At 38.2% G+C, this 25,769-nt stretch overlaps 1 protein-coding gene across 1 annotated transcript; it reads right to left on the bottom strand.

Moving 5' to 3' along the window:
* Positions 1-9,203: 9,203 nt before the first annotated feature.
* On the bottom strand, positions 9,204-25,323 carry LOC131084112 (coagulation factor XI-like). The gene is made up of 18 exons (XM_058025228.1): positions 25,282-25,323; positions 24,704-24,786; positions 24,633-24,643; positions 24,543-24,588; positions 24,021-24,079; positions 21,875-22,037; positions 21,125-21,228; positions 19,430-19,589; positions 18,739-18,848; positions 15,593-15,752; positions 14,682-14,791; positions 14,435-14,594; positions 14,189-14,304; positions 13,247-13,421; positions 12,700-12,875; positions 12,297-12,392; positions 10,888-11,027; positions 9,204-9,547 (listed from the first exon to the last, which is right to left on the bottom strand). The coding sequence occupies exons 1-18, from the start codon at positions 25,321-25,323 to the stop codon at positions 9,377-9,379; spliced, it is 2,082 nt and encodes a 693-aa protein (XP_057881211.1). The 3' UTR covers positions 9,204-9,376.
* Between the last annotated feature and the right edge of the window lie 446 nt (positions 25,324-25,769).

The following is a 25,769-nucleotide window of genomic DNA, read 5'->3' on the forward strand; positions in this document are numbered from 1 at the left end:
TACATCTGTTTTACACAGTGACTAAGCCTTATAAATAACAGAGCTTCAGCCCAGTGAAGCAACCAAAGTGTCACTACCTTCAGACAATAGTCACCACTGAGGATAAAAGCTCTTGTGCTGACAAAAACAACTCATAACACCACTGAGGAATGTAGAGAGACACTTACCAAGTGAAGTTCCTGCTTACTTACGCAGGTAGTAGGGAATGTTCTGCTTTGCAGGCATCTGAACAGGGCAATTCAGCACCATGAAAAGCACCCCAGTGTCAAACAAGCACAAAAAAAAAAAAAAAAAAAAAACAGAGCAAGAATACTCTTGCATTAGGACTATATCGAATCCAGGCTAATTAGCTTTGCTATGAGCAGAGCTAATTTACTCTGGAAGAACACTGAATTGCTTCTGGACCCCACTGGATCTTGTGCAGTACACTTGGCAGCCCACAGCTCATACAGATCCAGGCTCAGGGGTCACTTACAGGAACACAGCTCTCAGCCCTCTCCAGCAGAGCTTTCAGAAGTCATTTTGTTAACACCACTTTATGGCCCTGGAGGTAGACTAGAGAAGATATCCTGCAGAGAGAAGCTCTGGCCTCACGAAAGAGAGAGGTGAGCTACTCCCCAACTTGAATAGGGCCAGCATTTCCCTTCCCTTGGTGTGAGTCCCAAGCTGCTCTACTGAGCATCAGCTACTTTTATAATCATAGGACTTTACCTCTGAGTTCACTCCAGATGGAATTTTTTGCCTAATGTGTATGGAACATCTCAGCTAAGTCTGAAGTGCCCTGACCCTCAGGGTCAAGAGTCCATGACATCCATTTCATTTTTGCAATATAGCAAGGCTGGTTTTGAGACAGGAAAGGAAAGGATAATTCTTCAAAGAAACTGCAAGTCAAAGGTAGATGAGGAGAATATAAATGTTACCCTGGCTAAAATAAAGCTGGGACAGTTCAAGTTGGAATCTGCAGTTTTCAAAAAAGTGCTAGAATTACCACCAATGGTGGTAACCCTTACCATGCTTCCTTGGACTTTGAACATTAATCAGCAAACTATAATTTGCACTGCTACTCTTTCATTATTTATTTTTATATATTACCTTATAGTGCTAATGGACAGAATGGCCCTTTGTATTTAATTTGTTTTTTAAAGTATTGGGGTTTTGTGTTTATGGAATGAAGTCCAAAAGCTAAGAATACTTCATTTACTCCTCTTGCTTGCTTATTATATATTTGCATGCGTCAACTGCCAAAATGTGTTTAGCTCTCCCAGTCCATCCCCGTTTTTTCTCATCAGGTTGTTTTGGTTTTTTTTGCATAATGTCTTTCATCAATCTTTCCCTGAGTCATAAATTTGAGTCTTTTTCTGTGGTTTAAAATTGCCATGGAAGGTCCAGCCTTTGTACCTGTACTGCTTAACACCAACTCATACTCCAGTTTCTTCTAACCCCTTTTCTGATGCCAAAGAAGTTTTCTGACCTCCCATTTTATCTTCAAAAAGCAATTATTCCAGCATATACTTAATGAATCATCTTACACAAAGATTTTTGCTATGACATTTGCTTTCTTTGTACACTTACACCGTAGGGGGAAAGCAACTTAGCCCTTATGATATAGAGAATCTGTTTGAAATCTCAAAAAATGGTCTTTGAAGTGAGGGTGCTGGTGCCAGGAGGAAGTATGATAAATAAGAGCAGTCAAAAATGAAAGGTTATTTAATGTGGTTATTTAGGCTTGTATTCTTAAAACTGCATTCAATATATAGGGAAGGGAACCCATCAGAGACCACAATGGCTTAAGAATTCTATTCACCAAATAAAAAACTGAGACCTGATGGATGCACTTGGAACCTGACTTTCCACAGGCATCACCTAAGTGTGGTGTGAAGGTTTTTCCTCTTTGTACAGCTGCCCATGGTGTCAACATCTGCACCTTGGGTGAGAGCTGCTCACACACGGGCTGTGAGATAACCAGCCAGCCTAACCCCATCAATGGCTAGCTGCTTCAAGGTATGGCCCCCAGAATTTTTTGGCATTCAAATAACACATGTTGAGAGTGAAAAGTTGGGATTTCTTGTTACTGCTTAGAAACCTCCTGAGTGTGCCTGATATGCACACCTGAGCTTGCTGAGAAAGTGATTTTTTACATGGGCAGATAGTGAAAGCACAAGGAGAAACAGTTTTAAACTTATAGATGAGAGATGCACACTAGATATTAGGAAGAAATTCTCTACAAAGAGAGTACTGAAGCACAGGTTGCCCTGAGAAGTTGTGGATGCCCCATCCCTGGAAGTGTTCAAGGCCAGGTTGGATCAAGTTTTGAGCAATGTGAGCTAGGGGAAGGTCCCCTGAACATTAGGGGTTGGATGAGGTGTTCTTTAAGGCCCCTTCTAACCCAAACCATTCTATGGTTTTATGATTACAGATGCAAACAAAACTAAACATTCAAGTGATCCTGGAAACTTGCCAATGTGACTTGAAGAAAGAGCTGGATGGCATTTTCAAAATTTCAAGGGTTTTCTACTCTTCGAGTGTCTCTATAACCTGAAGTAAATCTCCATTTGCTTTATGTTCCACTGAAAAAAATCTTTATTTGGGCAAAAGGGAATGCACCACACATGGAGGTTCAAAATGTATTGCCATAACAGCTAATGCTTTTATAGCTTAGTAATCCATATTGTCCAATTAACACAGAAAACCTTCATTAATAATACAGGAAAAATTGCTTTAGAAAGAAAATAGCCCTTCCAACTACATACCCCTTTTCTCTGGTGTGTGCTTGCCCTTCCTACGTTCCCTTGCATGCAGAGGTCGATGGTTTCAGGCGCCACTGTGAGGTTTCTGCTAGATGGAGGGATATTGTACATACAGCAACTATCACATCCTCAGTCCTTCACTGAGAGAAGTATGATGTTGTTGCTGGGTATCCCAAGGATCCTGTTGAAATTACCTTTTTGCGTGTTTTATCATGGTGAGTTTCCCCTTACTTCCCAGTCAAGTTTGAACAGTGCTCCCCCAGCCGCCCTGTTTGTTTCACCATGGCTCTCCTTGGCCTTTACCACACACAGTTTCCCATCACTCACTCCAGCCAAAACCAGGTCAGGCAGCAGCCCCTGACCCCTTCACAGAGTTAAACCAAGTCCCCACAGCTCAGGCTGAGGCACACACAAGTGCTGGGTCCCCACACAACCAGGTCAGCACAAAGCCTGGTATTTCCTCGTGCTAGTGGCAAAATCACATTGAACAGGACAGCACAATTAAGTCATTTCTTCATATTAGTAATGTTTAGGCCTATTTTATAGGTCTTGAGTCTTCTAAATAAAAACAACTTCTCTTGAAGAAAAAGAAAACTAAGCCCATAATAAAAAATTCTTGGTTGCTGCAGGAGAATGAAAGGACTGAACCAGTTAAAGACAGGCATGCAAAATAAATATAAAAATATTCAAAAATACATATGTAGAAAAAAAACCAAATCCCATTATTTTGTGTTGCTGTTCATGATCACAGGCAGCAGCTGGAAGGTCCAGTCCATCACAAGTGCAAGGCAGGGCCCGTCACAACATGGCCACTTACCACCTAGCCCCAAATACTTCCAGTGATGGAATTTCCAGAGCACCCTCAGCTGCCCCCTACCCATTGCTTGACTCTCTTTACCCCAAACAGTTTTTTCAGCATCCTTCTTGGTACAACTTGAAGTCACATGTTCTTTAATCCACAATAATAATAACTCTAAATCTTTATTTTGTTCACTGATGCACAGAACAAACATCTCTTTCCTCCTGCCTGAGTGGTCCAAGATTTACTAAGATCAACAGCCACTTTCAAATGTTAGAGCTGTAGTAGAAGAGTAAGATACTATTTATTCTTCTGCTCAAGGACCTGTAGTACCTGGGACATTGTCTGAAATGGATAAATTGCTCGGAATTGGGAAGAGATGATAATCTGAACTATTAGCCTCCAGCATTACCCCTGAACACAACCAAAGGGGAACCATCTGGAACAATCTCACTACAGGCTTTTCCAGATATTAAAACCTCACAAAGGAATTTTTAACAGATGAGTATGGTTTTGGCTGTAGGAACCATTCATATATTAATAAAGTACAGGGTAATTTTGTTTTAAGCACATAAAGCACAGTAGTGAGGGCCAGGCTCACACATAGCTCCCCCAGCCCGTTCCCCCAACTCTGTCTCCCAAGCTCCCTGATTCAGGACCAGGCAATCTGGCCACAAGCCAAGCCCCCCAGAGAGAGCAGATGTGCTCAGGGCCCTGCCTGTGTCATTCAGTGGCTTTAGGCCTATTTATTAACTTTGAAATTCTGTAGGGTTCCATAGGCAGGGAACTGTGGGCAAAAGGCTTGTGTTTAACTTGATTTGGTCAGCCTCCAGATCCTAAAGTCTTTTATGTTCCTGTACCATGAAGAAATGTGGAGCTAAACATACCTGCTGCCTTTGAATTCTACAAATGAAGATGGAAATTTAATTATTTATTATTACTTATTCTCAGCTATGGAAATAAAAATATCCTCTTAGATGGTCTTTTTCTCATCAGAGCCATTGAACACAAGACAAATTAAAGCTAAAGCACCACCTAGTGACAAGATACTGAAAGTTATTTTAGAATACAGAGAAAAGCTCTTCTCTTCTCCCCTGAAATTTTAGTGAAAGCTAAAGAAATCAGAGGTTTACTAGGAGCCATAAAAAACTTCCTGGTAATAAGAACAATAAATATACTGGAAATAATTATAAAACCACTTTTCCCATTTATTTTCTGTGTTTACAGTAACTCTACTGCTCACACCAGTCCATCCTGCCAATCATAAAGTTTTAGAATCTTTGAAGTCCAAAGTTTTGGATTGTGTGGATTCGTTCAGTATTAACTGTATAAATGTTTTATTAACTGTTCATTCTATTTATTCCAACAAATAGAGTTCAGCATCAAGTCATCTGCCAAAACAGCTCCAAAGGGAGGAGCAGCAGCTCCTTTGTCCTTCTCCTTCCACACTTTCCTTCTCCTTCCCACTCCACTGCATAAGACATGAAAAAAAGTTCTTGCATCATTCAACAATCCCCAGTAATTTTGACACATCTATACATATCCATAATGTGATTTACAACACAAAGACCACAGGAAAAACAATCAATTTACTACTCCAGGAAATCTTTCACTATAAATATGTAGTATTGCATATCTGCTATAATTGCTCAAAGGCAAAATCATGTTGCCTCCTATTTGAAGTAGAAATGCAATTTGAATGTATTTAAATGCAGATATTTCACTTTAAAAAAAGCACCTAAAAATAATTTTTCAAAGAATCCTCCATACATATAGGAAATTACGCTGAGAATTAGAATTCACCATTCTCCTACTATGAGGAGTGCCATTGTGAATTATTTTAATTCCATCCATTTTTCTGGTTTTCAGCATCAGAGATTCATTTTTCATTACAGCAGAATAATAATTTTTTACAGAACAAATTAAACTTACACCAGGAGCTTATACCAAATAGTTCCACTCCCCTCTGCTGGGAAAGCAGAGGAAATGGACTCACTAGGTGATCTCTCTAGATCTTCACTGCAAGGATTTTGAATTCTCCCAGCGAGAAGGAATGAGAGGCTTTATGTCTTCTTGTTCACAGCTCAGGTCACTTTCATGAAGTCAGACATTAGGCAAACTCAGACATTGGGCAAATCACCAGCAGTGGTGGGAAACACTGCATTGCCAGTTTAATGGGAAACTGGGTTTTCTACTTTGCAATTCTATTTAAATGATTACAGAGAAAGCTATTACAAGTTAAAATTTGAGTCCATTTGAGCAGCAAAAGAATATGTCTTTACTTTATGCTTAACTAACTGTTCTCCAGACTGTCACAGCACATATGAAGTGTTTCATCTGTATCTGAACAAGTTTGAAAATTTCTGGGATCAGAGATCTTGCTTGTACTAAAAAAATCAGGCCAGACTAATTCTGTCATTAGATGCATCAACAATAGCCCTTGCCCCTTCCAAATTTCCTACATCTCTGAGTAATAATATGAGATTTATTGACTTTCAGGACAACTGGAGACACTTGTCATTAATCAGAATAACAACTAAAGCACTGATGTTTATCTTCTGTTCCAACATGAACAGAGGAAGATTTAAAGTATAAGACCAGGCTTTTCCTTAATGAGATTGAGATGGGTTTTTTGGTCGTCAGTTTTTAAAAATCACTTTTCCCCAAAGAGGTAGATTAGAAGGGAGAATAAACAAAGGTCATAAACTGCCTCTCATTTAGTGTAAGTCACCTATTGATACCTGAAAGCCCAAGCAATATAACACTTAATAACACCAATATACTTCTGTCTATGAGTCTAAAGGTCTCAATGAATTACATATCACGCTGGTGTATAAACCCACAAAAAGATCAGACATTCCCTTATGTAGTTCATTTCAACAAAGTCATAAGGACTTCATATAGCCACCACAAATTCCTGCATTCTCCACGTATCTGGGAGATATTCCTGGTACTCACTTTTAGCCATCAGGAATTTATTACAGATGGACTGACAAATAACATAAATTGTTATTGAAGGATATCTGCTGTAAGTAAAAATATATTGCAGTAAGGTATTTTATCTGGTCAACAGCTACTCATGAAGGATGTCTGTAGTCATTGAGATCACTGGTCCTTTCCACAGGAACAGCTGAGTTTCCTTTGGCATATTGCTGTCACCTGGGAGATTTCTGAGAAACAAAACACGGAGCTCCAGAGGTCTACAGGGCACAGCTGACTGCCATTCCTCTTTGTGTTACTGCAGTACTTACAAACGAAAAAGTTTCAGCAGAAAAAACAAACAAATAAATAAACAAAAAAACAAAATTGAGGGAAGGAAAAAAAGAAAATAAAAAAAAACTAATAACACATTTTTTGTGCCTTTGAAAAAGCTGATGACAGGATTTTTATGAGAAGGTATTAAAGGCTGTCAGATTGACATTGCATATACTCTTTAGCCTACACAGTTTGAGTATTAGAGACAAGTATTTTGGATAGTCTCCTGATGATTCTTATTTAGAGAGTTTCAGCCTCTGTTTCCCTACTGAAGCAATTCCTTTTTTCCGTCAGCAACTCTTTTCCAGCTGTCTACATTCCTTCCCCACGGGGACAAAATCACACTTGAATGCCAAGAATCTTTCTTTTTTTTTTTTTTTTCCTGTTTTCTATTTTTTCCTTCTCAGTCCCTTATTGAAGTCTCTAGGTTTTTGACAGCATGTCTGAGGTTTGCTGTTATTTTAAACCAGCTGCGGATTAAACAGAGCATGAAGAGACCAAATCAGCCCCCTCCCATATCTCTTGTTCTGCTTCTGCAGTGTTGGCAAAAATCCCACGTGCCTTGCCTCTCACCCTCGATCCAATTCCCCCAGCACACGGCAGGCTGTTCCTGCTGGCTCTCTGAGCAGGGATGTCCTGCCCTCAGCACTCCCAGGGCACGGCACCTTGGCACTGTGTGCCCAGTGACTCCAGACCCTCTCCTCTCCTCTCCTCTCCTCTCCTCTCCTCTCCTCTCCTCTCCTCTCCTCTCCTCTCCTCTCCTCTCCTCTCCTCTCCTCTCCTCTCCTCTCCTCTCCTCTCCTCTCCTCTCCTCTCCTCTCCTCTCCTCTCCTCTCCTCTCCTCTCCTCTCCTCTCCTCTCCTCTCCTCTCCTCTCCAGTCTGGACTGTTCTCATCCCTTCTCTGAATTCTACTTCTTTAAAAATAAACATGCAAACAAAGTAAATCAACTCCCCAGCCTTTGAATACTTTGACACCCCAGCTTTGGGGTGTCAGGTTTGCTGACTGCAGTCAGCTTAGCACTGTACACCCTGACTCCAGACACAGATAGGAGCACAAGCTTGTAGCGTGGAATTACACTTTTTTTCCCCCCTCAGTATTATTTACAAATAAAGCATAAAAGATTAAAGACAAAAGTAATTTTCAGCGGCTTGATTCTTATCTCCAAACAATTTGATGTTTAATTCCTAAGTTTCATGACCTCATTTACTTGCAGAGCCACTCCTGCTGCTTACCTCCCAGTGTGGTGTAAAGCAATTATAAGTAGCACTCTGGAACATATTTTCAGCAATTATGGTTAATGTAGATGATTAGGAAACAAGCTCATAAAGTTTGGCAAAGACAGTGTTGGTACTCTACTCTCCTTGCTGATGCAGTGTAAAATGTTGCTTCTTTCTTTGGGAAAGTAATTAATTTTTGATTCCTGTTTCTCACACTAGTATTAATTTCAGCCATGAAATATGTTTGCTACCTGACACAAAGTAACAAAAAATTATAAAAGGAAACAAGGAGATATAGGAACAGGATAAAGCTGTTTTTTAATCACAGAGTTAAGTATTTGGAAAATAAAAATATATATTGGGGGAGGGGATACTTTTATTGATTTTCTGGATAGTCTTTAAGAGAAGTAGAACCTCATTAAGCTTTTCATCACAAAGTTATCCACATAAATTAGAATACTGTAGGTGACAGCTCATTGGGAGCAATGGGTTAAAAGTGGAAGGCTGGTGGGGATTGTAAACACACTCAAGTGACCTTGCAGCTGGGAAGGCAAAAAGTCTGGAGAGCAGCAACGAAGAAGAAAAAGTATTTATGTTATGCCTTCCACTGTTTGTGTTCTGTGTGCTTCCAGAACATCTGTGTATAGATAACTTGGGTGTTTGGTAACTTGGTCAGGCTCGAGCTCCCTGCCTTGGTCCTGAGAAGATCACAGCCCAGCGGAGATCACAGCACGATGGTAAACCACGCTTGTGCAAACCCTTGGCAGACTGCTGCAGGATGGGATTTTCCAGCATGAACTGGGCTTGGTGGTGTCTCCACCCATGCGTGTCCCTCTGCCAAGACCTCTGGGTTTGTTTTCTTGGTTAGTACTGACACTTTTTTGGTTGATTCCCCAATGAAACTAAGGGAATGCAACTGCGTAAGCACTTCCATGCCTCAGCTTCCCTTCCCCCCAGCTCTGCAGTAAGCTTGTAAGTGGTTCACCCATTTGAGCTACATTTAGACAAGGGAGGGGAATTTCTTTTTGCTGTGTGGCAGCCTCCTAAAACAGAAATAGTTCCCAGCTTCAAGGTCCATACATGTCCTGCAACCTCATCCACTCCCGTTTTATGCTAGCAAGAATAGAAGTCTGTGGCTCAGCCATATTTTCTTCTGCCAAATCAGTGATCACAGACTTTATTGTTAGTACTGCTTTTTATTTAGTAATAGGAAAATTCATTCATTCCTGCTTTTCTGCATTTTAAAACAGGTACTTTACACTGCAGGCTAACAAAAAACACCATTGAAAAAAAGCACTAATACACTTTATCCCATTGCCCTGAGGGTTGTTGTTCCACAGCAACACATTGAGTGAGTCAGTAATGCTCGTACTGTGTAGTTTTTTCTAGAATCCAGTCAGAATAGTCAGCAACCTTGGTGTAGACTCCTGGCTGCCTGGGGCGGGCGCAGCCTTCGCCCCAGCTGGTGATGCCCACCAGATACCAGACCTCCTCGTGCCTGCAGGACAGCGGCCCTCCTGAATCTCCCTGTGCCACAGGAGAGAAAGAGAGAGCACGCAAGGAAGAGGCCTCATCAGTATTTCTATCACAAAGAAAACTGCGAATAAAATCAGCATAATTCAATGCTACCACCAGCACAACAGCCTAGATTTCAGCCACTCTCATTTACAGCTCATTAACAGAGGACTGAAGCAGGTATTCTGATTGTTTAGTATGTTGCTTTCTAAATAGTCATTGCAAACAATTGAACAAAAAGTTCAAAACTACTGGTTTATATTATTTTCTTTTTATTATCATTATTGCCTTATCTATATAGTGATTTAAGACTGTATGTAGTATTGGCAATATTTTTTCTTAAGACCATATTTTTAGTATCTCAGTTCTCTACATGCCTTCTCCTGCTTGAGTGACTCTGTTCCACTCACAATAAAACGCCTTTGTGTTTTCTTTTTCTATTCCTTTCTGAACATAAGATTCCTTAGAGAAGATGCTATGAGTTTTTAGGACAACAGCAAGTGTTTTATTTTTTTGAAACAGCCTCTCCATGTTCTGTTACGCTGTATCAGATAAAAAAAAGCTTAACTGGCATAGAGGAAAAATTACATCCCAGCTCCAAGTATTTTTATTCCTAACTAACCATAGTAATAGTAACATTTCAGCGTACAATTATTAAGCGTTAAATGTTTGCAGTGAAAACTGTATTTGGAAGAGAATTTAATATTAATAATCAAACTATTTTCTTGCAGAAATTAACTCAGAATATTTAAAGTGGTGAAAGTGCATGAGTTTACTCTTGAGCAGAGACTTTGGCTCATGGATCTCATGCTGTTGTGACATTTTCAACTCTAATTATGAACAGAGCTGTTTTCACTGTTTGTTTTCAGCCTTCTACTCCCCATGCATTTTAATAGCATTACTAGCACACTCCCTTCTGGTTTATACACAATGGATGCTTTAAAAAAAGATTTTAGGCACTCTATTTTCTACCAAGAAATGGAAAAAAAAAATAGAAACCACATAGGAAATCTGCTCTTAGTGGAGAAATGCTTCAAGGTACTATACTTATGCTCTCTGGATTTCTGATAGCCTGAAGGAACACTGTTTTATTCCCTAAATGGATATCTATATATCCACACTCACAGTTTCCTATCCATGGAATCTATCCCCAAAGATTTCAATGTCATATAAGAAATATTTTCCATATACCTTGGTTTTCAGTGCTTTTGACAACCAAAAGTGACAAGTTAATCAAGAGCTCTATTGATAATCATACTTTTCTGATAACAATTAAAAATAATTGCATTATTCCTTTACATATTTGAACATATGGTTGGAATATATAACCATACACTGCTGTTTGTCATTACCTTACAAGCATCCCTTCCTCCTTCATCATAGCCAGCACAGATCACTTTTTCTCCTATTCTGCGCTTCCGGTACCTTGCCTGGCATTCCTCTTTTGACATGAAGGGAACAGGAGCCTTTTGAAGAATATCTTGGACCCGACCTATGTGGAAGGCAGTATGAGATGAGAAATGTTTGGTTCTAAAAAATAAATGTTAAAATTCAACTCTAGAAATCCCCATATGCTGGTATTACAATGTCACTGCTTCAGGAGTATCAATAGATGTTCATTACGCTGATTTTCCTTCCTTTGTGTTAGCGAACAATGTGAATTGTCTTCTAAGTTAAATGCTTTTATGGTGCCGTCTTCTTTCTCATGGCTGGAAAAGCTTCAAAACTCGCTTCTGATGTGCAACAAATGCTCATATTGGAAAGGCTCTCAGGACATTGCCCCTTGGAGCATTGCTGTTAGCATTGCTTTGTGTTAGTAACTATTATTTCCTGGTAAAGTGTTGCAATAAGTTTGAAATCTCCCAGTTGCCAAATCTGTGCTGCTCTCTGTCACAGTAGTTTTTAAGATGGAGAAAATTGCACATAGACTAAACAAGAGTTTTTAAAACCAGCTTTTTCTCTAGGAATTAACAGAAGAAATTTGTCTGTACAGTAACTGCCTAAATTTGTTAGATTTCATGTTGAACTATAACTTTCAGATAGGCACGTGTATAAAGGAAAAGCTTCTCTTTAAAGAGATGCATATACATCTATATAAACATATTAAAAGTATAATAAAGAGATGTAAAACCACAGCTTAGTAATTAAGAGCTTTTTGGCCTAGTTCCATATAAAATCAGAGGAGTTCAAATCTCATATACTATCAAAACACAAGTCATTGGCATGGTCTATAATCAATCTTCAGAATAAGAAAAGCAACATACCTCTAAAGTCATGTGAATACAATCACATAAAAAAACACCATGTGTTACGTGCAGACTGTAATTCAAAACAGTTCAGTGGTAAAATTATTGCCATTTTTTTCAGCTAGGAAAAAATAAAAAAGAGTGTGCAAAACCCAGGTATGTATTTTAGACTAAAATCTAAGGAAGGGTATTTGAGTGTTGTAGAAGATGTAGTTAGATGTATGTAGAGGATTGAAATCTCAAATACTTCAAACTACTGAACCAATTTATAAAATTAATTATTGTGTCAGAGCATGGAGCTATTTAATGATAATTTCATACATCTTTCATTTATGTTTTATGGTGTCTTAGAAATCAAATTTAATAAAGAATTATGTTAAAGTACTGTCTAGAAGGAATAGTGGTCGCTAAGAATAGAGAATAATTTTCCTTTTCTTAGAGAAGGAGAGATTTTTTGTCAAAAACATTGACTTTAAATATACAAACATTCACTGTTTAAAAGTATTTCTCTGTACCTTTTTCTTTTCTGTAACCCCATCCAATTACCCAACAGTCAGTATAAAATATGTTAGTGTCTTCTTTTGGTGGCAGGCAGATAGGTAGTTGAAGATCTAAAGTACAAGAGAAAACATTAGTTTTTCCAGCAGAGACAATTGGAACAGTAAGGTTTCGTGGGCTCACCCACACGACCCCTGATGACAGCTTCCATGTATGCTTTGTCCCTTGCACTATGTGTGACTCCCAGCACGTAACTTAGAGCCACCCATTTTCTTTTTGAAGCCAACAGAACAGATTCTCCTCAAACCCCAGTAGCTGCATGTTAAAGGAAGCCAGCCCAGGTGTCACGCACTGCCATAGCAATGCCAGCCCTGTGCCATCCTGCACATTTTCACAATTCCTCTGCAATATGCTACATACCAGTAAAATTCATAGGCTCAGCGAGTTTCATTAAAGCAATGTCATATCCAATATGTGCATATTTATATTGAGAGTGAACAATAATCTCTTCCACTTTGAAGAAGGGTGTATCCTCATTTATTTCTGATTGTCTCAAAATGCCGGCATAAATACGCCAAATGTTGGGATTCTCTAGACTGAGGGGAAAAGGCAAACAGTCAGTCTGTGACTAAATAGCCTGCTGCAGTATTACAGTAAGAAAAAACTCGTATCTCATGAGAATGCCTAGGGTTCTGTAAGTATTTGTTGTGTGCTTTAGAATTTCACCTTCTAGATTCATTAAAATAATTTAGCATCAGCAGTACAATTTAGCAGCGCTAAAAAAGGAGAAATACGGAGACTTCCAGTTACATTAAGAAAACAATGTCTACCCGAAAATTTCACCTTTTGGCTGCATTAAAGCAATTCACCTATTTCTAGCTCTCGTTGTTATTACCCTGAAGGGCAGGCCTCAATTTCCCTTGCCTGCTGGGCTAACCTTCGAGGCTCATTGGCATTGGGGTCTCACCTGGCGACGCAGTGAGCGGCGGTGAGGATCCACTGGCTGCTGATGATGGAGCCCCCGCACAGGTGCCTCTGGCGGGACAGCCTGGCGTGCAGGCTGACCTGCCACGGCCACTCTCCAGGGGACGAGTCTGTCCCACCAACGATCCTGACGGTTCTTGCAGAATGCTGCATGCACACTGTAAAAGTGCAGAAGCAATTCGAAACCGGGCTTAAAGGCAACTTGCATTCACCAATGAGAAATGAAGATGAGACTACTGCTGGTGACTGAATAGGCACCACCTATTGTGAAGAAGGTGATAAATGATGCATTTTTCATGGGTTATGGTCATAAAGTCTATTAAAATAAAATTCACGGTGCTGTTCCAGTGTTTGCTATGTATTAAATTTGCAGGCAACCCCAATGAGGGGAGAGATGGCAATGAGGAGGACTACATTGATATCAGAAGGCTAATTAATTATTTTATTATACTATATTATACAATATTATATTACATTAAATCTAAACTGAATCTGCCAAGCACTCCACTCTGCACACAACTGCACAGAATCTCGTGACTGTCATCTGACAGTCCTGACACATGCACACCCTTGGCCCTGATAGGCCAAGGAAAAAAAACACCATCACTTTGGGTAAACAGTCTTCATATTGCATTCTACTTTTGCATAAACACAGGCACAGCAAATGTTTAGAATTGTTTTTCCTTTCTCTGACGTTCAGAGAATGTGAAGCACAGAAATATTCTTGTGAAGAATCGTGCCTTGCTTTTCTCTGTGAAGAGAAATGTGGTGACAACTATGACTGACTTCACTTTTCCAGAACACACTAACTTTACAAGATCACCCACTGGGACAGTGCAACCACTTAGAAAAAATATTGTTTGGCCTCCTACACTGAAATCAGGGAAGCACCATCTATTTTTCATTAAAAAAAAGTTGTACTTACCAGTACTGGCTTTTTTTTTGCATAACCTTAGTGAGTATCCAGAGATACTTCCTGGTCCATGTACTATTTTCACTGGAGATCCATTTGAGGACATTCTTAGGTGACACTCACACTTTCTGCCAATGAATTAATGCAAACAATTTGCTTGTACTTTTTTCACTGAACAGCACATACATTAACTCACCCACCACATGTCTGGAATTATTATTTCAGCAATCTTTGAACATTTTAAAAAATATATCTCACCCTTCTTCATTGCATGAATCTCGGAGGAGAGAATAGGAAAAAAATTGGCAGCGGATCATGTTTGTGCAAACCTGCTGACAGGCTCTGTGTCCTTTAGCATAAGTGACAGCAAGTTCATCTCCCAAAAAATCCATCTGCATGTAAGTGCGAGAAGTGCAGGCTGTAAGAATGATTGCATTCAAAGCATCAGAAAGTTATTACTGAGATTAATTCAAAATTAGCGGGTTTATTGTAATTTATTGTTTACCAGGAACAGATTTTCTGCAATTTAGGAGGCCAAAGCCTGATACAGCATTTTCTTGTGATATGAGCTCCTCTGGAATTCCACTTGTTGATGTCTTCAGAAGGCAAAGATTTCTAAAATTAAATATTTTTCACAATAACTAAACCTGTTCTCACATTCCAAAAATAATTGTTTAGGTACTGGTAAAAGAAGGTTCTTTCCTAAATGCACTCTTTTCTCCCAAATCTCAATCTGTAGAAGTATTTCATACAAAAATGCACTCCCTAGATTCACTAGTTCACACTAAATTGAGGCAATCAGTTGTGCTGTGAAATGCCATACAAGTATACTACTAAAAGTGGTACAGTATTTACACATATACAGAGGAGGTGACTTTGGAAGATGCATGCCATCTCAGCTTTGCTTCTCCCTGAAATTCCTTTGAGATCCTATTCTTCTGATTTGTGTGCAATGTTGATTTTTAACTATTCTCACTACTAAGTGTGAAAGAAGAAAGAAAAATAGAAATATTTTTAAAGCCATTAACTTAATTGAAAAATCTTTTCAAGAAAATAAGTTTGCCCTGCCAGGAAACCAGATGGCTCTTTTGATAATGCCATAAAATTCAGCTTTAAGTCTTTAAAACAATCTGGAGGCTCAGTGTATTTTTGACATGCATAATTCTTTTCAGATTAAGACCAGATACACAACCACAATAAAAAAGTTCTTATCACATTGGAAAACAGTTGAAATGTCCACATGAAATTACAAATTTTTGAACAAAACCCATCAGAAGCTGCACTTTACTGAAAATAGCCTTTTAGCATAAGTTTGCATATGTATAAGAAATTAGTGTTTAAAAAAAGAGTTTGTATTTTTAAAAAATAAATTTTAAATAATCTATATGGATGATATCATTTAACTGTCATATTCACCTTTGAGATTCTATTTGCCATTTCCTGGTAAAAAATGTAAAGAACAAGCACTTTGGAAAATATGTACACATAGTTTGGCAGACAGAAATATCAGGAGTGAAAAAGCTTGTAACATTAATTCCTGAAAACACTTGATCTTCAAAAATGTCCATTTGACAATCTGTATAAAACAAGAACAAAATATCAAAATTCAAAAAACTTTAGTATGTCATCAGAATATTGAGATTTACAGATTATTCATTTCTATCTTTATCCCCATTTTCCTTCTGTGATTGGTAAACTGGAAAGGTAAGACAACATTTTAACTAAAAACTATTTCTCAAGAATATTTTTGAATATGTCAAGTCATGGAGAGCACTACAGGGATAAGGTTCATATAGAGGAAAAGAGAAAATACGTATTACAGTAGAGATTTGCTAGTTATGTATTACAGAAGAGATTTGCTAATCTAATAGGGAAAAATTTAAATTTATTTTCAATGGGCATATCATGTTCATGGGAAGACTAGAAAAAAAATAAGGTGATGATCTTCTTAACACTTCTTTTACTATTTGAAAAGTAGGCAGAGTAAGTAGGATTGCTGCCCTTTGACATAGCCAAAATATCAAAACACAACAGAAGCTTGGATGCATAGTTCACACAACCAGACAATGGGCATAGAGATTACAGGAAATTCTAGCATGTTTAAAAAGAGATTAATGAGTATCCTTCTTCAAAGACATACTTGAAGTCTCAGTTACAATTCTAGTGCAAGAATTTAAAAAGAAAATCTGGAAGCATCAGCACGGAGGATGTTTCTTGAACCTATCTAACTGCAGAGATAGTAAAAATAGTGAAATGATTCAAAAGACAGGATTTGGTGGCAGCAGAGAACTTGAGCTGTTGAGAAAATGCAGCAACCAAGTCAATACTGCCCAGTGTGTTATAGAAACATTTGGGAACATCTTACTTCAGAAAATGAAACTAAGAGGCAGAGCTTACTCCAAATCCTGTTAATTTGATGAGATTTTCAAAAAACATAGGCAAGAATGGACAACAATACTGGGAAGTAATTACACAATAAGAATAGTAAAAAAATACAATCAGAAATATAGAAAAGTAGAGTCAATTAACTCTCACATTTAGTACTTAAGATCCTATGTTAAGGGGAAATAACCTTCAGAAGAACAGATAGTTTCAAAGGAAATTATATTTAAAGTAAAAATGTGAATCTGAAACATAAGGGAAGCTAACCCATGATCTCAAGGAACACGTTCAGTGATCACTTGCTCAACATCCAGTGATGCCCAGGAAGATACTTTGCAAAGGGCAGGAAAAAGACAAATTGCTATGCATGCGTAGTAGTGTGTATGCACAAGAATAAAGTCAGAGAGGCAAAGGCAGAAAATGGAAGGCCACCTAGAAAGGAATGAACTGAATAAATTCAGAAGAAAACCTCGAACAAATATTGAAATAAACCCATTTCAGATGTTGACAAAAAAACAAGGCAGAAGACATTACTAAGGTTTTAAGACTACACAAATCTCTGTCTGGACAGGTACAGATGATCAGTCTGAGACTAGGACAGGTGACCTCCTTAGATGACTTCTTGATGCAGCAGTGTTGTCTAGGCTTCTAAGATCACACAATTTATTTATTCTCTCTCTTGCCTGCTCTTGCCTCTTTCACAAGACACAGAAAGTAGGGAAAGCCAGGGAGGAACAAGATTGATTTTCACATGATTTTATGGTTTTATCCCAGCCAACAACCAAGCCCCATGCCGTCACTCACTTACTCCCCCACCAGAAAGATCAGGGAGAGGATCAGAAGGGTAAAAGCCAGATAACTAGAGGTTTCAGGTAAAAACTGTTTTGTAGGGAAAGTCCATGTTGGGCACCAAAAAGGACTGTGGTGAGTTGACCTTGTCTGGATGCTGGGTGCCCAGCAACTTACTCTATCATTCCCCTTTCCCAGCTGGACAGGTGACCAAAAATAAGATGGAAAACGACACATGGGTTGAAATAAGGCAGTTTACCAAAGCAAAAGCAAAAGTTTGCACACACACAAGCAAAGAGGACAAACCCAATTCTTTTATTTTCTATTCCCACCAGCTAGTGATATCCAACCACTTCCTAGGAAGATCTTCCTGGGAAGCAGGGCTTCAGCACACATAGTTGTTGCTCCAGAAGGCAAAAACTGCAAATAAGAAATGCCTGCCCTTCCTCCTCGTTTCCTTAGATTTTATAGCTGAGCTGACATCATAAGACATGGAATGTCCCCGTGGCTAACTTGGGTCAGCTGGCCTAGGTGTATTCACTCACAGGATCTTGCCCACCCCAGACTATTGATGGGTGGAATGTTGGGGAGAGAGTGCTGATGCTGTGCCAGCACTGCCCAGCAGTAAAACCAAGCACTGATTTTAGAAAGCAATATATTGATACACAACTCTATGAAATGTGTTTTATACAGGAAAACTAGATTATCTGTGAGACAAAATAAGGCTAAACGAAAGCAGAGTAACCTCATCATCATTAAGAAGGGAAAATATCACAGAGTAAGATAAAGTGGAGATATAATTTAAAAAAGAAAAAGAAAAAAAAGAAAAAGAGAAAGATGTTTCAATTGAGAATAGAATTTTTATACACGCTGTTAGATGCTTGAGAATTTTGTATGAGTAACGATTGCAGGAACAAGCACAGACTTTTTCCTTTCATCACAAATCACCCACAAAATGCATATTGCATCCTTTCCTATTAGCCAGCTGTATTAAAACTGCAGATCTTCAAAAAAAATTTTCAAGTGCATACACAGTATACAAGCAGAATGTAGAAAGATCCATATTTCCCCTGATCTTTGAATCTGATGTGCTTTTATCTTTAATTTTTGTATCCATGATACAAAGATAACATACTATTTCATCAAGCTAATATTATGAAAGAATTCTTTAGATCTCTAAAGAAGGGAACTGTTTCTGTAAGACAAATGATAACATGAAAAATTTAAAAGAATGAACCTCTTTGTCCCTGAGTGTATGAAATATATTTTAAGAATAAGATTGTTTTAGAATTATTCTACATAATGAAACATTTCTACATGTGAGTGATAGATTGCATTTCAGGATACATGACCCTTAAAACTAATCAGAATCAGATATTTTAAATAGTTACCTAATTCAGAAAGCTGACATGGCTTTAGAGAGAATCCAGACACAACCCCATCAAGTGCCTTTATGTTGGTTGGAGTTCCGACGCTGGTGTGTTTCAAGAAGCATTTTTTACTGAATAAAAAAAGCAAAGAAAGTGGTAAGAAAACAGGTCTTCTTCCTTGGACCAAACCATCCTCCTGAACCCATAATTCCTACCATTGTGCATGGTCTGGCCATGGGCCAGAACAATCTCCAGCCTCCAGAACTGAGTTCAACTGATGAACAGAGCTCGCTGAACAATGTTGAACTTCCACAATTGAGCAGACTAAGAGCTCAAAAATAAGTCTTGTTAAAATGAAATCATGAAATCATTTCTCTGGATACTCTGATGATGCCATTTCCAGAATAATAAGCAGAGTAAGATTGAACAGAGCAAAAATGCAGCACAGGTATCAACATAATTTGCATCTCAGTATCTTCAGAGAATTTTAGGATTTTTTTCAAGGCTATTATAATCGAGTTTGTCTTTCTCACCAACAGGTAAATGAAAGCCAATTTACAATTGATATTTTCCTACCTGTAAGTGTGCACAAACATTTCAAGGAGGAATAAATTGAATATTCTTGAGTAAATTCTTGCACCTTAGAGTGCTCTGTGATTTAATCTATTTAGGCACAGGGCTGTCCAGGGGAATGAATCCAACCTGTATTTACCAAAAGCTTGCATTGTGAAAATTTTCAGAGGCATATGTAAAAAAATGACAACGGTTGTCATTGGTACATCGTTTTTGACACTCTTGATAGCTGTCAGCCATAGAAATATCAAAAATATTCCCTTCCATATCCAGTCCTACATGGACATCTGGGCTGCAAGCTGTGAAGAAAGAGAGACCAAGTTCTGAAAATGTACTTCTATTCTTTTCCCCATCCCTTGCCCCAAATTGCCCAAGAGATAGCAGATTTTATGACACATCCTTCATAATCCAGATGCCACATCCCACGCTCCCCTCAGTTACATCAGACTTTATACACAGATCCAGCACCAAATCAGAAATGTAGGTTTAGTGTAGTACCTTGTGGCAAGGGGAAAAACTGGCAGACTTTTACAGTGCCTTTGCCTACATGAGAGAGGGGCTCTAACCACTGTGGCTGACTGAGAACAGGATGACACTCACCAAAGCAAGAACTCAGAATCAATATTAAAATATATTTTCCCAGTTCCAAATTCATAGAACAGGTTAAATGGCATATTCTGGCCTCAAAAGCAAGAGACATTTCCCACTTGAGTCAGAATATTACACTTCACAGAGAGAGGACTGCAACTATGGGGCTTGAAATGAAGGTCATTTCACAGAAGAAGAGTCAGCCAATGATTGGAGGCATTTTTAAACATGTATGCATAGATTTTCATTTAGTCTGATTCTAGAGTAATTCAGTGATATTAATTAGTCCAAATAGAATAAAAAATAACATCCCACTGAAATCTCTTTCTATTCCAAGATATTCAGAAATCCAAACATGAAGGGTTACTGGCAGGAAAGAGCTTTTAAGGGGCCTGACTGCTCTGAAGGGCAAGTGGCAAGCAAAAGAGAGCACAACTTCTTGATCACAGCTACAGTGGAGAACTTGCATAAAAACCCACTAAGTTCTGCCATCTTGAGCTGCTATACCAATACAACTAAAAAACTAAGACATCCGTAAGACACTATTTGTCCGCAAGTCGGGAAGTGAATAACTATATTCTTCCTTATTCTGTTTTTCTAAGGTACCACGCTATGCTTAAAGTTGATCTCCTTTTAATGACATCACTGTGACAGTGCAAATTTAAAACATTCGCAAAATAACACATTTAATAGGCTTTTAATATGCCTGATGATAACTTGCAGGCATGGCATGCTGACATTAGGTCTTCATGTAAAGTACATATACCCTAAAATATACAGCTGCTAAAAAAGTTATTACACAGAATCACAAAAGTATTAGCATCACTTTGTGACAGTGCACTTTTGCTTTGCTAAGCATCTGCACCTCAGAGTTCTAAAACAGGGTCACACAGGCCATATGAGCCACTTTCTGGACTGGAATTTTAGTAGTAAATTAATCTTTAGAACTGGAAACAGTAGTTAAAACAAGGGCTGCCATCGACCTCTGGCAAAAGAAACTGTGACTGCAGGAACATGATTTCCCTGTTACCTCATCTCAGGACCCTGAGTGGTGGATAGGTGGGCCTGAAGAGTAAAACCAGTGGAGATTTTGTCGCCTGTGTTTGAAAGTGGTCTGGCAAAGAACACAGAAATTACTGCTTGGCTGCCTCCCTGATTCCATTCCTCTTCCCAAAATGCTAATTTTTTAACAGCTGCTATGCAATGCAGAGCATAAAATATATGCATGTGAACAACCATATCTTACCACTAATTTGGTTACACTGTTTTAAGGAATGTCCCGAGATAGCTCCTTCCATATCCACTTTTGGCAGCATTTCTGTATCGCTGTCTTTTAAATAGCAGGAGAACCTGTGGTTTAAAATGCAGCAATTCACAGTTTTGGCAGTACAACATGGACATTCATAACTGTTTCTCAGGTGAAATGCAGCCTGTCAACATGAAAATTTTGACAAGTGTAATTCGAAGAAAAATAGGGTCAAGCCTCACACACTTTGTTGGCAGTTGTGGCAGATGAGAATATTTTGTGTTTGTGGGAGCTCCAAGAGGTCTCAAAAAAAAGAGAAGCAGAGCCCAGGGCTGGGAGGACAGAAATGCACTGGGCATAGAGAGAAGACAACGTCATTCTCTCAGGCTACTGAAATTCTTAATTGTGAGAAAAATATACTAAATAGAAAGGATGGCGAACAGTACAGGGGATCATTGGAGATGTGAAATTATTCATATTGTCCCTCAACAATAAATACATGCCCTCAAGGAGGGAGTGCAGAGTCACTTCTCTTTCCTTCAAAGGCCAGTGTGTGAGTGTGAAAAACTGGGCATTGTCAAATTTAACCTTTTGAATTCAAGCAATTACTCTTAGATCACCAGTTTTAGAGATACTAGACATTTTTTCCTATGGCAACCCTGCACCTTTCCCTGCATGCCTGTGTTATGTCAAAATGTTACCAGGTTTTGAAATTATCACAGGAGACCAGCAAGTACAGGAACGTTCTACCTTTTTGCAGGATCTGTAGTCCATGTGGCTGGCAAGTAGGTGAAGAGCAGACAGGTAGGATGGTAAGTGCACACTATTTGGCAGTAATTGGCACTCGGTGTAAAAACTGTAGTGAGGTCTCCTCCTTGGAAGAATGTATTTTCATAGATCTGAGTGACACATTCTGACACGGAATAACAAAATTGTCAATTATTAGAGACAGGAACACTCAATTCACCAGGAGAGCCACTTCTCCTCTTCATCATTAACCTTGCTTTTGTCAGGAAAAGTGGATAAGGGGGAGATGAGTAGCGAGTCTCATCTTTTCACTCCAGCAGAAATAATTCTGTTTAGGGTGTCTCCCTCTGTTCTCTGCCTCATACCCAATGCTGGAGCGGGGCAGCTTGAGCCCAGGAAGAAACCCTAGAAGCTGGATGGGCCTCAAGGCAGATCTGCATGGCAGAGGGGGAAGTAGGAAAAGTCCATGTTGGGCACCAAAAAGGACTGTGGTGGGCACCATGTTGGGCACCATGTTGGGCACCAAAAGGCTGTCCCATGGCAAATCTCAGAAAAAGCAGAAGCGTCTCCTGAGAGAGGCCAACACAGAACATCATTATGAGTAAAACCAGGAAGAGGAAGTGCCGATAACAAAAGGAGTTAGAAAGGTTTATAGTTTTATATATTGTAAGTTTTATATATTGTAAAGACAATCCTATTTTATCCAGGCATCCTCTGAATTCAGTCACAGTGGTGCCACTGTGCACAGCCTCAATGGCTCTCAGGATTTCATATACCTTCGGCTCTCTCACACTCCACCCAGAATCCCCCCAAATCTTCTTCACAATGAAAAGATAAAGAGAAAAGAGAAAAGATAAAGAGAAAATAATGTACTTTTGCAGACTGGGTAGAAACACAACTGAAAACATTTTACCTAGTGGCTTAATCTATTACTTTAGAGTGATCATACTGTATCAAGTGATATTTAAAATGAAAACAAAAAGTAACATCATATTGGATTTGACAGTTTTAAAAGACTACAAGTGGATTTTATTTGTTTTTATGATTATAAACTATGCAATTCAGCATTTCCTGCACACAGGTATAATACATAATTTTTAAAGAAAGGAATAAATAAGCATTATTATACATGTTTGCTAGATGTGTTAATATCTTTCAAAGGTTAAGTCTTCATAAGTAAAAAATTGAACTATATAAACATCCAAATTCTCTGGTATGTATAAACTTTCAAGCTCTTTCTCTAAAAAACTGTATTTATTTTTCTTATTAGCATTTTTTTATTGTCTCAGCTCATCATTAAAAACATTTTCAATTCTTAGATTACACCAAGTGAATTCTAAAGCTAAAAGAAAAGAATATTGCAATTATTTACTGTATCAGATATTTTGGATCCTATTTATCTTCTTCTAGCATAAATTAACACAAAAAAAATTATTTATGTTGTAAAACTATGCACCATGTAGAACTGTGCCAGTTCTGAAAACTTTAACTTACTTAAAATGTTTTCTAGGTCTCCAAAATTTTCCAAGATTTTTTCTTCTAAGACTTAAAGCCAGGTAAAACATTTTCTTAAATAATATTTCATTTATCTATTTGTTTTTGCTAAAAAGGTGTTACCTAATTGTTCTCTGAGAAAACAGCTAATACATTACTGGACTTATACCTGTGGTAGTCCTTAGTAATAATTTACCAGGAAAGGGAATTTCAGAAAAGCACAGCGCAGTTTTTTTTTGTAGTTTAACTTTTGCTGCTGGAATAAAGTAAATCATTAACTCATCATGCAAGACACACATTATTCTGCCTCCTGCAGCCCCAAAGGGCCTCCTTCCCCAGCTTCTGCTCAGGCTACTGACCTGGCCACTGGGCACAGAACAGGGACCATCACACCAATTTCACACTCATGCCATGGTCCCACGAGTGCTGGGGGAGGTGGCAGCACAGGGGTGCCAGGACAGTGTCAGTAAAGCCCCACTAGAAAGTTCCGTGCCAGACAGTAGGGTTATGCCAGTTACACAAACCTAACTAAACTCAATCCAGCAGAATAAACAGCTCCCTCAAGAGCAGACAGACTGCAGTTACTAATCTTTTCCCCTCCTAAAAGAGTTTCTCTATGCTGTTTGTAAATCTCAGGAATTATATATTAACTTACCACTGTAAACGGAAGGCAGTAAGAAAAGGAAATAAAAAGTCCGATAAATCCAATTCATCCTAAAAACCACAAAATCATTCTTTAGGTATGTTCAATAAAGGGTGTATAATTAATTTTATTAAGCACTGCTAATCCTAACACTGATTTACACTTGTACTGTTTCACCATTAATTCAAAATTACATAGAAAATTACAATTGCAGCTGTGACAGCTGTTTTGGCATACCTTTTAACAGCAGAATATTCATTCCTGCTTAGACTGGGAACAATATTCCACTGAAATGACATTACTAATACTGACTCTCCAGATAGTTTAGTAAATACAGTTATCAAGCTAGCAACTTGAACACTCACTGCTTCCTATGCTATAAGAATTCTAAGATTTATTTCACATGCAACAACTTAATCTGTGACATAAGTTAACCACAAAATACAATCCATGAAAACTCCGACTTGCACTGTCTTGTTGCTATGAAAACCTTTCACTGAATACCAGTGCATTATTGCAATAATGATTACATACCTGAACACATAGTAAGTCTGGATGCATGCATCAGGTTTGCACTCTACTAAAAAAAAAAAAAAAAAGTCAAAACTTTGTGTTAAATATTACTTCCTGCAATGCTAACTCATCTTTAATGTTTACTTTGAACGGGTACTGTTTTTGTCAATACTGCTACTGACCTTGGGACACATCTATCACCCACACTGCACTGGAATTGATCCTGTATAACCACACATATGCAACATAGTCTCTCTTTTCTCCCCTATAAAATTATGATAATATTTCAAAACTCCTGGATAAATTTTCACCTCTATATCAAATTACGGAATTTTCATTGTCCCTGGATGCAATCACAAAATCTACCTGTATTTGAATATTTACAAACAAAGTATGCCGAACTGACCATTTTTTGTGTTGCTTAACATATATTAGTATTCAAATAAAATAATTGTTTTGCCTGTGTATGTGTGTGCACATTTCAATTGGTGTCACAAACAGGTTAGAACTTTTTTCCAAGAAATTAGTTTCTTCAATTTTCACTTCTTATCTGGGCTTTCCTATTCAGATATTGGGCAGTTATTCTAGTTTGCTACTGCTCTAATGAAAACACAAGCAAAAAACAAGAGAACAAAAAACCCCAAGAAAATAAAAACAAAAAAAACCAAACCAACAAACAAAAGAATCTCCAATCATGCACTTTTGGAAAAATTTTACCGAGAACATGTGTGTCATTCATGCAACATGTAGTCATACCCACATTCATCAGAAGCTTCTGTAACATTTCATTTTTATAATCCATTGACTATATTTTAGATTTTTGTCTGAGGAAGGGGCATCTTCTGCTGATGGCTGTTTCAGAAGAAAACTCCTGAGGAATAAAAAAAAAAAAAGGAAGAAAAAATATTTCCTTTAAGCAGTAGTTCTCAAATTTAGGTATCAGTCTTTCTAAAACAAATCATTTTAATTGCATCTGTAAGGGCATCAGTTGGATTTGTTGGTGAAGTTCAGAAATAAGGCAGAAATGTTCTTCAAAGAGAATCACAATGAGCATGATCACTTTGGAAAATAAATGCATTTTCTTTCACTGGACCTGCTACTCACATGATGTACCCCCATTTGCACTGCTGTGCTGTTGCTCAAATGAACAAAGTTGTTCTTGTGTACAGAGAAAAAATGTATTATGGACTCTATGATGATGAGTGAGTTATTGCTTATTATAGGACATATTTATTATAGAAAAAATTA

This window comes from Melospiza georgiana, chromosome 5 (assembly GCF_028018845.1).
Source record: "Melospiza georgiana isolate bMelGeo1 chromosome 5, bMelGeo1.pri, whole genome shotgun sequence".
Lineage (NCBI taxonomy): Eukaryota > Metazoa > Chordata > Aves > Passeriformes > Passerellidae > Melospiza > Melospiza georgiana.